At 40.8% G+C, this 19,119-nt stretch overlaps 1 protein-coding gene across 1 annotated transcript in view; it reads right to left on the bottom strand.

The window, feature by feature from the left end:
• Positions 1-19,119, bottom strand: part of DNER (delta/notch like EGF repeat containing) — a 253,110-nt gene that overhangs the window by 101,483 nt on the left and 132,508 nt on the right. Inside the window, 1 exon segment of the mRNA XM_040348827.1 lies at positions 16,388-16,669. Coding sequence (XP_040204761.1) covers positions 16,388-16,669 — 282 coding nt within the window.

Raw genomic sequence — 19,119 nt, 5'->3', positions numbered from 1 at the left:
CATTAATGACAGGGGGAAGGGACATCTGCAAACTGTAAAGGGGACACATTAATGGGCCACTATCTTGAAAAATTATGTATTAATACAGCTGTATGCAATTATTACATTTAAAGAAAGCAAACTATCAAGACTTTAACAAACAAAAATCAGGGAAGCTTAATAACTGTAGCTTATATTCACATGGTTGAAATTCTCTATTTGAAAAAAAAAATGTTGCTGCAACTGTTTAAGATTCTCTGGCATAAGTATAATTTGTTCCAACCCCTTTCACTTTTGGAGAGGCAGGACAGCTTGGTCTGCATGGTAAGGGGTCCTTAAAGAAAAAGTGGACTGATCTTTGTATTCCCCAGTTGAAGGCTGAAGTACAGATATTGGAACGGCACTTTCTATGTCCTTAAAAGGTGGCAGATTATTGAATTTACCTAAACAACCACCCCCCCGCAGCACCCCACCCCTTCGCTGCCTGCTGGTCCACCGGCACTTACCCCATCTAGGCGGCGGGCACATCAGGCAGCGGCGGGGGTCAGGCATCGGCGGGCACATGGGGCAGTGGCAGGGATTGGGGATCAGGCAGCAGCGGGCACATCGGCAGGGATTGGGGCATTCGGTGGGCACATTGGGCAGTGGCGGGCATCGAGCAGTGGCTACTGTGTCTTCTCCTCCTCACTTCTGGTGTGCGTCTCCTTCCCTCCTCCTAGGCATCCAATAGGATCACCTGTCCTTTCAGCCAATCGTGTGACAGGTATCAGACCCGCTTCCCGATTGGCCGGGGGGAGGATCAGTGTTGCAACAGCGAAAATACATTCTGCGACCCGAGCCCATCCTATTTTGATGCCTATTAGAGCCTCTGGCTGCTGTAATTCATGCGCTAGGTGTCCTGAAAGGGGCCGAATGCATGAATAGGGGGTAGCGGTAAGTGGATCATAGAGCATTAATTAGGATGTAGCGGCAGTGGATAGAGAGGGTGGCGCCCGGGTGCCCCTAATGGACGGGCCGCAACTTGTCTAATAGGTCCTATCACCAATTCATATTTTATAACCTATAGCTTTTATATTGTGAAAGAAAACAGCCACGTGACATGAGTGCTCTCTTGGAGTACGTTTTATACAGTGGGGATCGAAAGTTTGGGCACCCCAGGTAAAACTTTGTATTAATGTGCATAACGAAGCCAAGGAAAGATGGAAAAATCTCCAAAAGGCATCAAATTACAGATTAGACATTCTTATAATATGTCAAAAAAAGTTAGATTTTATTTCCATAATTTACACTTTCAAAATTACAGAAAACAGAAAAATGGCGTCTGCAAACGTTTGGGCACCCTGCAGAATTTATAGCATGCACTGCCCCCTTTGCAAAGCTGAGACCTGCCAGTATCATGGATTGCTCTCAATCATCGTCTGGGAAGACCAGGTGATGTCAATCTCAAAGGTTTTAAATGCCCAGACTCATCTGACCTTGCCCCAACAATCAGCACCATGGGTTCTTCTAAGCAGTTGTCTAGAAAACTGAAACTGAAAATTGTTGACGCTCACTAAGCTGGAGAAGGCTATAAGAAGATAGCAAAGCATTTTCAGATGTCAATATCCTCTTTTCGGAATGTAATTAAGAAATGGCAGTCATCAGGAACAGTGGAAGGTAAAGCAAGATCTGGAAGACCAAGAAAAATATCAGACAGAACAGCTCGCAGGATTGTGAGAAAGGCAATTCAAAACCCATGTTTGACTGCACAATCTTTCCAGAAAGATCTGGCAGACACTGGAGTTGTGGTACACTATTCCACTATAAAGAGATACTTGTATAAATATGGTCTTCATGGAAGAGTCATCAGAAGAAAACCTCTTCTACGTCCTAACCACAAAAATCAGCGTTTGAACTTTGCAAATGAACATATAGACAAGCCTGATGCATTTTGGAAACAAGTTCTGGGACCGATGAGGTTAAAATAGAACTTTTTGGCTGGAATGAGCAAAGGTACGTTTGGAGAAGAAAGGGCACAGAATTTAATGAAAAGAACCTCTGTCCAACTGTTAAGCATGGGGGTGGATCAATCATGCTTTGGGGTTGTATCGCAGCCAGTGGCACAGGGAACATTTCACGAGTAGAAGGAAAAATGGATTCAATAAAATTCCAGCAAATTTTGGATGGTAACTTGATGCCATCTGTGAAAAAGCTGAAGTTAAAGAGAGGATGGCTTCTACAAATGGATAATGATCCTAAACACACCTCAAAATCCACGGGGGATTACATCAAGAGGCGTAAACTGAAGGTTTTGCCATGGCCTTCACAATCTCCTGACCTCAACATAATTGAAAATCTATGGATAGACCTTAAAAGAGCAATGCGTGACAGATAGCCCAGAAATCTCAAAGAACTGGAAGACTTTTGTAAGGAAGAATGGGCAAAGATACCTCAAACAAGAATTGAAAGACTCTTGGCTGGCTACAAAAAGCGTTTACAAGCTGTGATACTTGCCAAAGGGGGCAGTACAAGATATTAACTCTGCAGGGTGCCCAAACTTTGGAAGACGCCATTTTTTTGTTTTCTGTAATTTTGAAAGTGTAAATGATGAAAATAAAATCTAACTTTTTTTGACATATTATAAGAATGTCTAAGGCTGCGTACACACAGTCGGTCAAAACAGATGAAAACGAACTGAAGGACCATTTCATCGGTCCAAACCGTTGGTGTGTGGGCCCCATCGGTCAGTTATCCCTCGGTCAAAAATTTTAGAACTTGCTTTAAAATTGAACTGATGGACGCCTAACCGATAGGTCAAAACCGACGGTTAGTATGCAAAAGCATCGGTTAAAAACCTGCGCATGCTCAGAATCAAGTTGACGCATGCTTGGAAGCATTGAACTTAATTTTTCTCAGCACGTCGTTGTGTTTTACGTTACCACGTTGGACTTGATCGTTTTTTTAACTGATGGTGTGTAGGCACATCAGACCATCAGTCAGCTTCGGACCGTTCTTATCGGATGGACTGATCGTGTGTACGCGGCCTAATCTGTAATTTGATACCTTTTGGAGATTTTTCCATCTTTCCTTTGCTTCGTTATGCACATTAATACACATTTTTACCCCCACTGCTGCCACCAATTGTAGCGGTCACCACCGTTTACGATTTACGATATTCCATTCCATTCCATCGCCCCACGACAGCTTATCTGACAGTCCGACAGCCATCAACGAGACCGACAAGCTCTGTTACTGGTTTCAAAATGTATGAATTAACACTTTTAATGGTTCCTTAGCTTTCTTATATACAGTACAAATATGTTACAGTAATCAAAGGAACAAAGACACACTCCACCCACACATCACACAATGGGGCTTCAATCACATTCTTTTAGATAATGACATTCAGGTGAGTTATTTATCCCCCAGACGTCCTGTCTCCGACAAGTTCCCCTCACCTGTTACACAAAACACATTCCTTTACTAAACATAATTGACATGCTAATTCCCTACCCCTGAAAGGAGACATCTGACCTTTCAGACTTAATTAGTACAATGGACACAAACAGTATTAGCATCACACAATGGAATGTCTAGGAGCAGACGCAATTAACACCTCAAAAGCATGTGTCCCCCCATTGAATGAAAACACTCCATTTGGAGTCAGACTTTAACAACTTGTAATATTCCAAGATATCTTGCAAAACATGAATTATCATTTATCAGTCACCCTATGCCCAAAAGGGGCACAGGGTGACCCTAGACCCAAGAGTCATTAGTGACGCTGGCACAAGAGTACCCCCCATCCTTCAAAAGTCTCTGGGTGTCACGGGTCATTCCGTTACACTTTCTATCCCCACTGTATTGCTACAGGAAAACTGTTTCTATAGTTAGTCTTTTAGGTAGCATTAAACAGTGTAATTTGAAGTGATTACAATAAATCATAATCATTGGTGATTTTCCCTGCACCACTTACACACATAATTAGGAGATTAAGTCTGCAAGGTTAATTAGTTCTCGAATTATTCTTTAATTAAATTTCAATTTGAGGTGTATTATAATCAATTCATATTGATTTTTTTTCAAATAACAGGGTAATTGTAAAAATATATTTTATATATATATATACAGGGAGTGCAGAATTATTAGGCAAATTAGTATTTTGACCACATCATCCTCTTTATGCATGTTGTCTTACTCCAAGCTGTATAGGCTCGAAAGCCTACTACCAATTAAGCATATTAGGTGATGTGCATCTCTGTAATGAGAAGGGGTGTGGTCTAATGACATCAACACCCTATATCAGGTGTGCATAATTATTAGGCAACTTCCTTTCCTTTGGCAAAATGGGTCAAAAGAAGGACTTGACAGGCTCAGAAAAGTCAAAAATAGTGAGATATCTTGCAGAGGGATGCAGCACTCTTAAAATTGCAAAGCTTCTGAAGCGTGATCATCGAACAATCAAGCGTTTCATTCAAAATAGTCAACAGGGTCGCAAGAAGCGTGTGGAAAAACCAAGGCGCAAAATAACTGCCCATGAACTGAGAAAAGTCAAGCGTGCAGCTGCCAAGATGCCACTTGCCACCAGTTTGGCCATATTTCAGAGCTGCAACATCACTGGAGTGCCCAAAAGCACAAGGTGTGCAATACTCAGAGACATGGCCAAGGTAAGAAAGGCTGAAAGACGACCGCCACTGAACAAGACACACAAGCTGAAACGTCAAGACTGGGCCAAGAAATATCTCAAGACTGATTTTTCTAAGGTTTTATGGACTGATGAAATGAGAGTGAGTCTTGATGGGCCAGATGGATGGGCCCGTGGCTGGATTGGTAAAGGGCAGAGAGCTCCAGTCCGACTCAGACGCCAGCAAGGTGGAGGTGGAGTACTGGTTTGGGCTGGTATCATCAAAGATTAGCTTGTGGGGCCTTTTCGGGTTGAGGATGGAGTCAAGCTCAACTCCCAGTCCTACTGCCAGTTTCTGGAAGACACCTTCTTCAAGCAGTGGTACAGGAAGAAGTCTGCATCCTTCAAGAAAAACATGATTTTCATGCAGGACAATGCTCCATCACACGTGTCCAAGTACTCCACAGCTTGGCAGGCAAGAAAGGGTATTATGGAAGAAAAACTAATAACATGGCATCCTTGTTCACCTGATCTGAACCCCATTGAGAACTTGTGGTCCATCATCAAATGTGAGATTTACAAGGAGGGAAAACAGTACACCTCTCTGAACAGTGTCTGGGAGGCTGTGGTTGCTGCTGCACGCAATGTTGATGGTGAACAGATCAAAACACTGACAGAATCCATGGATGGCAGGCTTTTGAGTGTCCTTGTAAAGAAAGGTGGCTATATTGGTCACTGATTTGTTTTTGTTTTGTTTTTGAATGCCAGAAATGTATATTTGTGAATGTTGAGATGTTATATTGGTTTCACTGGTAAAAATAAATAATTGAAATGGGTATATATTTTTTTTTGTTAAGTTGCCTAATAATTATGCACAGTAATAGTCACCTGCACACACAGATATCCCCCTAAAATAGCTAAAACTAAAAACAAACTAAAAACTACTTCCAAAAATATTCAGCTTTGATATTAATGAGTTGTTTGGGTTCATTGAGAACATGGTTGTTGTTCAATAATAAAATGAATCCTCAAAAATACAACTTGCCTAATAATTCTGCACTCCCTGTATATATATATATATATATATATATATATATATATATATATATATATAAAATATGTTTCTGTGATAACAAAAGAAGATAATTTAACCACTTAAGACCCGGACCAATATGCACGTTAAGGACCTCGCCCCTTTTTGCGATTCGGCACAGCGTCGCTTTAACTAACAATTGCGCGGTAGTGCGACGTGGCTCCCAAACAAAATTGGCGTCCTTTTTTTCCCACAAATAGAGCTTTCTTTTGGTTTTTATTTTTTGCGCTATAAACAAAAATAGAGCGACAATTTTGAAAAAAATGCAATATTTTTTACTTTTTGCTATAATAAATATCCCCCAAAAATATATAAAAAAATGTTTTTTTTCCCTCAGTTTAGGCCGATACGTATTCTACATATTTTTGGTAAAAAAAATCGCAATAAGCGTTTATCGATTGGTTTGCCCAAAATTTATAGCGTTTACAAAATAGGGGATAGTTTCATTGGATTTTTATTAATAATTTTTTTTTTACTACTAATGGAGGCGATCAGCATTTTTTTTCATGACTGCGACATCATGGCGGACACATCGGACAATTTGGACACATTTTTGGGACCATTGTCATTTTCACAGCAAAAAGTGCTATAAAAATGCACTGTTTACTGTGAAAATGACAATTGCAGTTTAGGAGTTAACCACTAGGGGGCACTGTAGGTGTTAAGTGTGACCTCATATGTGTTTCTAACTGTAGGGGGCGGGGCTGGAGGTGTAGGTGTGACGTCATTGATCGTCTTTTCCCTATATCAGGGAACAGACGATCAATGACACATATAGCGGCGTGAAGGGGTCCTTAAGTGGTTAAATAAGCTGACGCTGTTACAGGGAATCAGTGTGAAATAAAATATAAAACAAAAATTCTTATAATGACATAAAACATAAGCAATTACCAAACGATTGTTCAAACCGCGCAATAGTTCAAAACAATGAATGAAAAAAATCATAAAGTGAACAAGAGTATTCATTCCATGGCTTTTCTTCCCTGTAATTGCAGATCAGTAAAAAAGTCCTCAGAAATCTTTGAGATCCCCCCATCATAAAAACATTCTTCCTTGAACCAAATTGTCCCAACAGCTGGAGAAAGCCCTCACCTTAGTTATATATATTATTTTACTGAAAGGATTTTGTGCCTTATTAGGCAATGTAGCGCTGATCCTCCTACGGGCAACAAACCTTTCAGCAAGGAACAGCTCAAACAAAGGAAGCCAAATTACCTTCCCATAGCGTAAATCTTTTATTCAACAAACGCAAACACATGAATCAATCCACTGAGCTACTATGTGTACCATATGATGATCCTGTTGTAAGAGGGGACAGGTTTTTGTAAAAGCAAGGAAGGCGACTGACTATCACTATCTCATAAAGTTGAACTTGAGGCAGGATTTTTTTTAATATATTCTTTAATAGCTACAACAGATATAACTGTACTTTGTGTGTCCCAAATGCCTTTGCAAGACCGATGTATTACCATCAGGGCTATCGCTAATATCAATTGGACCCTGGGCAAACATTTTCTTGGGCCCTCCCAAATCCACCTATTTGTGGGCTAAAGGGGCAGCTGCTTTGGGCCCCACAACAGTGACTGATCCTGGGGCAGCTGTCCCTTTTGCCCTGTGTTAAAGACAGCCCTGATTACCATATAAAGTAGCAGTGACATTGTCACTGTGCAGAGACAGGAGTTGTGGAAGGCACCCAGCAGGCTTCACTCACTACAGGCTGCCTGTAGAAAACTATAAGAAGGGGCGGAGACTAGACCAGGCACACAGCACAAGGAGGGAGAGCAGCAGTGACCGGTCTGTATTACAGGAACCTCTGACACAGAGGTAAAGTAAACCAGATTACCGCAGAGATCTGAAAAAAATACACAATGCACACCGAGAGTCAAGTGAGAATACACATGCCTCTTGTATTTAGAAAATATTTGATTATCTCAGGCTTCAACTTGTACTGTAAGTGTACGTCCACTTTTGCAGTCAAATTTGAGAAAATTCAACTAAATGTTTGTTATGTGTTCATATGCAGCATACCTAAAACATGTATATAAAATATTTCTTACTGTTTAGATGTTTCTAAGGAGAAGTCCTCATGGCTAACTGTAAAGCCTAGTACACACGATCAGAATATCATACGAAAAATACCGCTTTCAAAGCGATCGTGTGATAATATTCTTCATTGCCCTCTTTTAAACATTACAAAGCAAAACGAGCTTGATATTATTTTTAATCACTTGACCTCCAAAAGATTTACCCACCTTCATGACCAGATCAATTTTTTGCTAATAAACTAATAAAATGTATATCTTTTTTTTTTTGGTGGTATTTGATCACCATTGCACAATTTTTTACGCTATAAACAAAAAAAGGTCCACAATTTTGAAAAAAATAAAAAATAAATACTTTCTGCTATAAAACATATCCAATGAAAAAATTGTCATCAATGTAGGCCAATATGTATTCTGCTACATGTTTTTGGTAAAAGAAATCCCAATAAACGTATATTGATTGGTTTACACGAACGATATAGCATCCACAAAATATGGGATATATGTTTTTATACCAGTAATGGCTGCAATCAGTGTCTTATAGTGGGACTGCGATATTACAGTGACAATCAGATACTTATGACACTTTGCGGGTACCAGTGACACTAATATAATGATCAGTGCTAAAACATATGCACTGTCACTGGGTGGGAAGGAGCTAAACATCTAGGGCAATCAAAGGGATAACTGTGTGCCTAGCCAGTGTTTTTGTGCATACAGTGTGATGCTTTCACTAGGGGAAGTAATATATTCTAGTCCCTGCTTTGCAGTAACACAGAATCCATTCCTTCCCCCCGTCAGAACTGAGATATGCCCTGTTTACATAGGCATATCTCAGTTCTTTGTGTATTGCCAGTAACAGGTGGGTGCTGGAGGACATTGAGTGCTCGTCACACGCAGACCGGCTTCTGCTGTAAATAGCCCCCAGGTGGAAGTGCAGAATCACGTATATACAGTATACGTGATTCTGCACAGGAGAGTCACCCTGTAACCGTAAAACTGCTATGGGGCAGACGGGAAGTGGTTAAGCGAGTAAAAAGCACTTAAGAAGGTAAGAAGCATTTTTTAAAGTTATGCTTTGTTAATGGGAACATGTAACAAATACAAAGTAGGTATAATCCTATTTTGGCTGCAAAAGTGGAAAAACACTTTAAGCCTTGAGTCAGATATAGCTAACGTGTTTCGCACCCCTTACTGGTGCTTAGTCATAACTTTAAGCCTCATAATGCTAGTGCTTGGAAGCAACCACACTGGAAAATATAAGTGGATTGTCAAGTAAACAATAGAAATCCAAATGGCTGGCCCTTCAACATAGCCATGAACAGAACAGGTTGTGCAAAAGAAAAAAAATATTACAGCACTGGTCACAAGCAGCCTACACATTTCAATTCAATTCATTTTTGGAAGAATGTTGAGAGATTTATATCACTTGACTTTTCATTCCTGCCTTCAGCCTTAGTTTACTAAGGAATAATCTTTTTGAAAGCCTGCATCCCTTAGCTCCCTCCCAGTGCTTCCACCTAATTTTTCTTATGTTGCGCTACTAAAAAAAAAATCTAGCAGAAAGGATTTCAAATACTGTTATTAGTATGAAAAAAGCAGCAGAAAGGTGACTTCCTAGGCACCATAAATGTATTATAATTACTCAGAGAAAAATATAGAGCTAGATCACCAAACACAGGATGGACTGTGGGTATCTATAGTAACGCAGTGCCACGTCCTAATTAAATTGAGACCGCAAATGTTAAAGGTACAGAGAAATGGACTTTGTAGGCACCAATTATAAAAATACAAATACGTTTATTGACACAAAACCCAAAAGGGTTATTGGACAAAAAAAGAAAAACAATACAATAGAATAAATGTAAAAAAGAAAGAGATAAACCACAGGAACAACTGCGGTGACAGCAGATAAATCCAATAATGATCCAAGACAAGTCATCAAATCTCAGGAAGGATGTGCATGACTACAGTAAATAGTAAGGCAAATGTTAGCTTGACATGTTTTGCGGGGACCGCTTCTTCGGGAGCTAGTAGTGTTTCATATAAAGTAATAGAATATACTTGAAGGTAGATAATTAAAAAAAAAAATTGAAATTGGTAATGCGTTATGGCTTCCAAAAATGCCTCAATGGTGTTCAAAGTGGAGCACTTCTATCTAACGGCCACAGAATGGTGAAAAATGGCACGGCAGGCTGGATATATCAAGATGGTTTTCAACCCATCTTAGGTAAGAAAAATATAACGTGAAACTTAAGAGGTACACCTGGAATAAGGTATAGCCAAACGGGTTACCGAAAAAGTTGTGTAATTGATGTGATATCACCAAGAGGACCGTAGTAAAAACACTCCGGTATGGAAGTCCGTGGGTAAAGTAGTTACCTAGTAACTCTTTCGGTAACCCGCTTGGCTATACCTTATTCCAGGTGTTCCTCTTAAAGGGGTTGTAAAGGAAAAAAATGTTTTCCCTAAATAGCTTCCTTTACCTTAGTGCAGTCCTCCTTCACTTATCTCATCCTTCCATTTTGCTTTCAAATGTCCTTATTTAGTCTGAGAAATCCTCATTTCCTGTTCTTCTGTCTGTAACTACACACCGTAATGCAAGGCTTTCTCCCTGGTGTAGAGAAAGCCTCTTGAGTAAAGTAAAGTAAAGGAAGCTATTTAGGGAGAAAAAAAGTCCTTTACAACCCCTTTAAGTTTCACGTTATATTTTTCTTACCTCAGATGGGTTAAAAACCATCTTGATATATCCAGCCTGCCGTGCCATTTTTCACTATTCTGTGGCCATTAGATAGAAGTGCTCCTCTTTGAACACCATTGAGGCATTTTTGGAAGCCGTAATGCATTACCAATTTCAACCATTCTTTTAAAATTATCTACCTCCAAGTATATTCTATTACTTTATATGAAACACTACTAGCTCCCGAAGAAGCGGTCCCCGCGAAACATGTCGAGCTAACATTCGCCTGAGGCCCCGTACACACGTCCGAGGAACTCGACGGGCAAAACTCATCGTTTTGCTCGTCGAGTTCTGTGTGAAGCCGCCGAGGATCTCGGCGAGCCAACTTTCCTCATTGAACAACGAGGAAATAGAGAACATGTTCTCTATTTGGCTCGACGAGAAACTCGTCGGCTTCCTCGGCCAAAAGTGTACACACGGCCGGGTTTCTCGGCAGAATTCAGCCCTGATCGAGTTTCTGGCTGAATTCTGCCGAGAAACTCGGTCGTGTGTACGGAGCCTCACTATTTACTATAGTCATGCACATCCCTTCTGAGATTTGATGACTTGTCTTGGATCATTATTGGATTAATCTGCGGTCACCTCAGTTGTTACTGTGGTTTATCTCTTTCTTTTTTAACATTTATTCTATTATTTTTTTGTCCAATAACCCTTTTGGGTTTTGTGTCAATAAACTTATTTGTATTTTTATAATTGGTGCCTACAAAGTCCATTTCTCTGTACCTTTAACATTTGCTGTCTCTGTTATAATTACTCAGCTCTGTACAGTTTTCTACCCTGGTATCTGCATTAATGTTCTCCAAACTTACTGGTGGACAAGAGAACCTTATTAAAGCAGAACTAAAGGCACTAAACCACAGGTGTCAAACACAAGGCCCGCGGGCCGAATCCGGCCCTCCACAAGCCTACTTTCTGCTTTCAAGCAATGCACCCAGCTTCTTCCCAGCAGCAGCATAAGGAAAGGGGGTGCACTGTGATGTAAGGGAGAGTGGGGGACTTAACTTCTGATGGTGAGGCGGCTCTTGACAGCTAATGTAAGGGGAGGGGATGCGCTGAACATCTAATATTACAAATGCAACCGGCCCTTTTGAGAACAATCATAATGCTGCACTAAACGTATCCCCTCTCTAATGGTCCAGGTCCCTCGCTGGCACCAGTATCTTCTCCCCAGGTGCTGGTCTTTAGACTTTAGTCTACGGGCTGGTGCAGGAGTCATTCATCCCAGCACACAGGGACCATGCTGTCTGCTCTGTCTTTTGTTACATGCCTTCAGTTTCAATTTAAGTTTATTTAAATGAAATACTTGAACTGTGAAACTTGAATATAAATATTTTGTGCAGCAGAGGAGGCGACTGTACAAAGATTTGTTAATGCAGTCATAGTACCTAATAATATAACTTTGCAGTTTTGTTCATGACTAGCAACAGTTTTCTAAATACAGTATAACCTTGGTTTGCGAGCATAATTCGATCCAGAAACCTGCTTGTAATCCAAAGCACTTGTATATCTAAGCATTTTTGTTACAGGGTATAAAAGAGAAGAGAGGCACCTCTAAGTGTAGCAAATGTTGTACCTTCATTATATGTAACCATATTGCTACACTTAGAGGCTCCTCTCTTCTTTTTTATACTCAGTTGTGACATGATGCTACTCTTATATCAAGTCATCGCTTGTATATCAAGGCAAAATGTATTAAAACATTTTGCTTGTCTTGCAAAACGCTCTCAAACCAAGTAAAGCCCTGTACACACGATCGGTTTGTTCGATGAAAACAGACCGATGGACTGTTTTCATCGGACAAACCGATCGTGTGTGGGCCCCATCGGTTTGTTTTCCATCGGTGAAAAAAATAGAACATGTTTTACATTTTTCCTATGGATAAAAAAACAATAGAAAAACATGATCTACTGTGTGGAAGTCTATCGGTCAAAAATCTATGCATGCTCAGAATCAAGTCGACGCATGCTCGGAAGCATTAAACTTCATTTTTCTCAGCACGTCGTAGTGTTTTACGGCACTGCGTTTTGGCACGGTCGGATTTTTGACTGATGGTGTGTAGGCAAGACTGATGAAAGTCAGCTTCATCGGATATCCGATAAAAAAATTCCATCAGATATCTGATCGTGTGTACAGGGCTTTACTCTCAAATCAAGGTTTTACTGTAGTATATTCTGGATTATGCATAAATTACAGCAGAGCGTGTACTGGAGAGCCATGGGATGCATAGTTTTATGAGAACCCACTAATCTCCCAAAGTGTATGTAAACCTTAACACTGACCTCTGGCTTGCTCCCTTTCGGAGATTTACGACATCCAGGTACTTCTTCCAGCCTTCAGCCTTAGTTTACCAGGAAACTGTATTTTTTTTTAAAACCCTGCCTCTACTTGCTCCCTCCCATTCATTTTTTCTACCATTAAAATAATTTTATCTATGTAAAAAGAAGAAAAAACTGTTGATCTTATCAGAAAATCGGAGTTGTATTGTGTCCTGTGTGCACTCCCTGTGTTATCTAAAATGGTCCTTCTAGGTCTTATAGTGGATTACAGAATTATTAGCCTTTTTGCTGTAAAGAGTGGGGTTGGCTCAATAGTTTAGCAATAGAAAACGGGGTTGGGCTCAGTCCACACAAATGTTGTGTTGTCATCCCACAACACATTTTTCTGCAGTTGCAGGATCTTTACAGTGAAAGAACACATAACACGATCAGATATTGCAGAGATGTACTATATATATATATTTTTTTTATTATGCCTTGACATACATTTTAGGTTGTATCTGGAAGGTTGCGAGCTGCTCAAGCATTTTTTTTTATCAGAAGAGCACTGCAGAACCAATTTGTGTAGCCCAGCAGAGCCAGCAGTGCCTGTGTTTAGGCCTCTGCTTAGCTGTGACTGGACCACTCACAAGGACTGCTCTTTTTCTCTTCCCAGCCGCAAGTACCCGGAGCAGATATGCCTGGGGAGGAGAGAAACTGGAGGATGAACAGTGCTGGGAGCAGGCTGCCCACAACCTGGAGAGGAGAATAGGGGAACTGTGACTGGCTGTAGTCACAGCTGGTTTTACCCATGGAGAGCCAGTGCTCCGTGTGTCAATAGATCGGGACCGAATGGTTGCACCTGCCAGAGACCACTGAGCCAGAGGTACTGAGCATGCCCAGGGGACTGTACCCTGGAACAGAGGGACAGAGCAAGCTGTGCGAAAGGACATCTGCACTCAACGTCTGTAGCTTTGTCTGGGAACACTACATCCATGTTCGGAGCTGCTGCCATTGCCCTCAGAAACCTCAGGAGGCAGCCTAATATTAAGTCCAGTGTGCCAGATGGAGGGAGGAGACTCCGACCTTCACAGTGGTCAGAGACCGTTGGCCACCATCTTTACTATGCTCTAATATAAGGGACAACACTGCCCAATTTGGGACCCCCAGGGGTTTACTTTGAGGATTACTCCTCCTTCCAAAAATGATATTCAAGAGTGCTCTAATGCTGTCTTGGGCCCCATGGTTGGCCACCAACAGGTATACCACTGTGACCAGTAGGAGGGGGGTTGGAGAGGGACTGTGACTTTTAGCTCCTGAGGGTAAATTACCTAAACGTAGGGCTCCCCAATATGCCAGGGCCTGTGAGGTGTAGACTTTGCCCCCCCTTTAGCCACATTTTGGTTACCCTGTGAAAATAGGTTTGACAATACCCAGTTTGAAAATTATTATTATTGCAATTGCTATTTGCAATTGTTCATTGTCACCGCTCATTGGTTTGCTGGGCATGCCACCCAAATAAACATCATTTTTTTCAGCCTTGATATGTCAGAGAGTGTGGTGCTGCTTAAAGGGTCATTGTCAATGAGAACAGAGGACTCAAACAACCATGGGTCCTTTAGAGATAGCACTACATTTATTATTTAATTTCTAAAATATATTTTTTCTGCACAAACTGTTGCATATGAAACCTACCAGGGGGCATTAATGGTTCACTGTTCTTGGAAACACTGTGTTCCACAATAACTATGGCAAGAATGCATTTAGTTAGCATAGAAATTGCTGCAGAGGGCTGACAGAAGAGCCGTGGCAGCCCCAGGAGAGGTGTCCAATGAACAAAACTCCTTTTTGTATACAAATATTAATAAAGGGATTTTCAACTTTCACTATAAAAAGCTATTTTTATTGATTGTCCAGTTGTCTAAAAGTTAAAATATAATAGGCTCAAAGCTTTAACATAACGTTAATAAATTTTTGTAAAGCGTGAACAATCTGCGCTTCCCCCTCCTAAATAATCAGTGAAACCTGTGCTAATTAATACAAGTGGGGTATACATATATCACCCAAGACCTATATATAACCCACCACACAATGATTATATGCTAATATAAGTTTCCCAACCTAACGAGAGGGAACATGGTGTTACAAACAGAAAAAAATGACTGGTGCTGCAAAAATACAAAAAAGCTGGAATACACAGCTATACAAACATGTCAAAAATAAGTAAAAAAAATGCGCAACCAAAATAAACAACAAACAAAGTGTCCTGTGATAAAGAATGAAAAAAGATAAGTAATGGCTTAAATAGCCTATGGTAAATCCCACAAATAAAGTGCAAGTGGTATTAGCAAAAAATAGTGTCCACTGCAGCTGATGTTGGTTAGGTATAATCGCAGGGAAAAAATAAACCGTTATCCAACAATATCATCCAAGAGATTTTCAGCCGTTGATAAACATTCAAACAGAGGTACTGCTTACCAGATCCGATGGACCTCCTATCCCTGTTGATGCCTTGTGAGGAGAAACGCAGCATCGGGCTGAGCAATAATACCTGACGTCACCACATCCCAGCTGATCGGCTGAAGCCGCTGCTGGAAGTTTTTATCTGCTTTTAAACTGTTCTGCGGAATTAGCTTTTATTTGATGTCAGTAAACCTGCTTGTTCAATAAAGGATTTTTTTTTTGATTACCCAAATCATACTGCACTATGAAGCTTTTTTTGCTCTTCCTCTAAACATACCCGCACACCACGCCAATCCACTGGAAGTTGAGATAATCAGCAATAGGATCCATTACAGCTCTGTGAAGCTTGAAGGAAGAAGGATACGCTACTATACTGATGCCTAGCCAACGAGGATCCCAGTGAGTGACCCCTGGTTTGATGAGCCCATAAGACCTCCGTAATAGAGGTCCATCGGATCTGGTAAGCAGTACCTCTGTCTGAATGTTTATCAACGGCTGAAAATCTCTTGGATGATATTGTTGGATAAAGGTTTCTTTTTTCCCTGCGATTATACCTAACCAACATCAGCTGCAGTGGACACTATTTTTTGCTAATACCACTTGCACTTTATTTGTGGGATTTACCATAGGCTATTTAGGCCATTACTTATCTTTTTTCATTCTTTATCACAGGACACTTTGTTTGTTTATTTATTTTGGTTGCACATTTTTTTACTTATTTTTGACATGTTAAGAAATCTTTTACATAGCTACATGACTGTAAATTTCAAATCAGATTGAACCCAACTGAAAACAAAAATATTTTTTTAATAAGTATTCTTATCTTGGTGGGTTAGGTTTGTGAACTGAGCCTAATATCTAATTTTGCAGGGACAAAGTCGGAAGACGACTGAGAGGCAAAGTTAGTCATGTTGAATTCAGGCTGTAGGCTGTAATAAAAAGTTGACCTGGACAATGAATGTTTGCTTTTATCTTTTTTCAGCTTGGCTGAAACTACTGATATTCTGACACTATTGTGCACCATGGTATAAGATGAAATTTCCCATTTAATATATACATAAAATCACATACATTGTAAATGATAGAAAAAAATGTTATCACTTAAAAGGAACACATTCCCAATATACTATGCAGTGATTAAAATGATGAAAAGCATTGTTCATAGATTACTGTCAAATCAATTACACTAGCATTATGATGGCCATCGCTCACCTGTACTTCATCCCACTGAAGAGTTGTCAACTTTTGTCCCACACGTGGTCTCCATGTTGGAAGTACCATTACAGCTGGAGATTGAGGAGCTTCTATTGTGGGCTCTAAAGTGGTCTGCTGAAATTCAGGCATTTCGGTGATAGTGGTTTCCGTGGTGTCCAGAAGCAGAGAGTCACAATTCACCCCTGTAAACCCATCTTTGCAGATACACAAGTAACCATCCCCGTGGACACTGCAGTTTCCATGGATACAAGGATTCTCTTCACATGGGTCCCCGACAAACTAGAGGAAAAAATAGATCAAGCAAGTGATCAATAAATTTACTCAGCAGATGTTTTTTCTCTTGAAAAACAAGTCTGAACAGGATTTGACATGCACTAATATTTGCATTATCAATATATTGTGTCACCCTAAAAAGATTTTGACGATACCCATGAACTTGCAAATGTAGAGCTTACATGCTAGTAAGTGATCAATGTGAAACTGACCATTCAAAATTGTTTTAGGTATTGTATAGTCTGGGTGGTAGATGCAACTGCACATACAGCATGTCTGATCTAGGGGTGCAGTAAAAGAAAGTCAGGGGGGCATGCTGTCAACACACCTTCATTTTATCTCCTCAAGCTAGTTCGCCCTGTTTTTCTGTCTCTCCCCACTGGCATTAGCTATAAATAAGTCACCGACAGTCTATGACAGAGAAGAAGGGAACCCATATGCCCTGTTCACTTGGAGCACTTCTTTTTCACAAGTCGCAAGTCGAGTTGTAGTTAGTCTGGTTGAAAAAAGCACAAGTCCATCCAGTCCAACATCTGGGTAGTGTAGAGGTGGTGAAGGAGTGGACAGGGAACTATATTTCCCTGCATCTCTACTTTTGCAAAAAGCACATGTATTAGGCCAATGTCTCTCAAAATGTTTAGTCACAGCACTCTCTAAAAGTATGCAAATTCCTGAGGCACCCCAGTATTAAACTGTATTTATTGGGCTGAAGGACACTGACATTTGCACTGAATCATGATGTCATTCCCTCTTTGGTGCCACATGCTGAAGTCCCCTTTGCACATGAGTTTCCCCCTTCACATCATTATATCAAAATAAGCCCCTTTCACATCGGCGTTCCCCCATTTCATCAGAACATCAGAGAGGGTGGGGGTGTTAGAATCCCTGGCAGGTTAAGTGAGTAAGTAACAAAGTGAGCAAAAGTCCACAGATTGACAGCTGTCACCAAAACAAGACATAAAGAGAAATCCTTTACTATGGTAAAGTGTTTGGGGTAATAATCGTCAAAGTTTGAATTTCCTATTGCTTTTGTGCCTGAAGGAAATCTCCCAAGGCAGGACACATACGGCAATATAAAACCTAACTCAGGTTTTAACCTTTTTCGACTCTAGACAAGAGTTTCATTTGGCACTCCAATTACAAAGGATCTATCAGAAAATCCGTTACTTTCAGGTCTGATAAAGGATGAATGCAGCAGGTTGCCTGACCTTGAAACAATTATTCAAGCCGTAAGTAGTAAAACTAAATCCTGACTTGGAGGGCCAATCGACACTAATATGAATTTTCGTGGGGATTTGAACACATATGCATGTAGCAAGAAAAGGAATAGGGAATTGGGATTATGACGGTGCCTAGGCAATAGAGATTACAATTAGTAATTAAAAAAACGTATATTTTTTTATTACAAAGATATTTCTGACATACAATACATTCATAGGTGCATAAAAACAGCAGAGCATATGCATGTAGCGTTCTGCATGGCTAAGGCCTCGTACACACGATAGGTTAACCAGAGGACAACGGTCTGATAGACCGTTTTCATCTGTCTAAACCGATCGTGTGTGGGCCCCATAGGTTAAAAAAAAGCCAACTTGCTTTAAATTTAACCTATGGATTCCTAACCGATGGGAAAAAAACGATCGTTAGTAGGCACAACACATGCTCAGAATCAAGTCAACGCATGCTTGGAAGCATTGAACTTTTTTCAGCACGTCGTTGTGTTTTACGTCACCGCGTTCTGACACGATCGTTTTTTTAACCTATGGTGTGTAGGCACGACGGACCATCAGTCAGCTTCATCGGTTAACCTATGACAACGGTCCATCAGACCGTTCTCATCGGATGGACTGATCGTGTGTATGAGGCCCCGTACACACGACCGAGGAACTCGGCGGGCAAAACACAACGTTTTGAACGTCGAGTTCCTTGTGAAGCCGCCGAGGATCTAGGCGAGCCGAAATTTTCCATTGAACAACGAGGAAATAGAGAACATGTTCTCTATTTCCTCGCCGAGGTCCTCGTCGGCTTGCTCGGCCGAAAGTGTACACACGGCCGGGTTTCTCGGCAGAATTCAGCTCCGACCGAGTTTCTGGCTGAATTCTGCCGAGAAACTCGGTCGTGTGTACGGGGCCTCAGGCTTAAGAGTATGGAAACACAGTATACATATTCAAGTACATTTCATTGTTGTTGCTATCAAATAGTTTCTAGTGATCTTAGGGCCAAATCCTCAGCCAGGCGGCGTAACTTAACTTTCAGCAGTTAAGTTACACTGACTTAAAGTTTCTACCTAAGTGCCTGATCCACAAAGCACTTACGTAAAAATTTCAAGCCGTGTAAGTTAAGTGCCGCCGTCGTAAGGCGGTCCTCCTCTCCGGGGGGCGTTTACAATTTAAATGAGGCGCGCTCCCGCGCCGGCCGTACTGCGCATGCGTGTGACGTCATTTTCCCGACGTGCA

This window comes from Rana temporaria, chromosome 4, assembly GCF_905171775.1.
Source record: "Rana temporaria chromosome 4, aRanTem1.1, whole genome shotgun sequence".
Taxonomy (NCBI): Eukaryota; Metazoa; Chordata; class Amphibia; order Anura; family Ranidae; genus Rana; species Rana temporaria.
The sequence above is the reverse complement of the archived record's forward strand: the minus strand, read 5'-3'. Positions and strand labels throughout refer to the sequence as shown.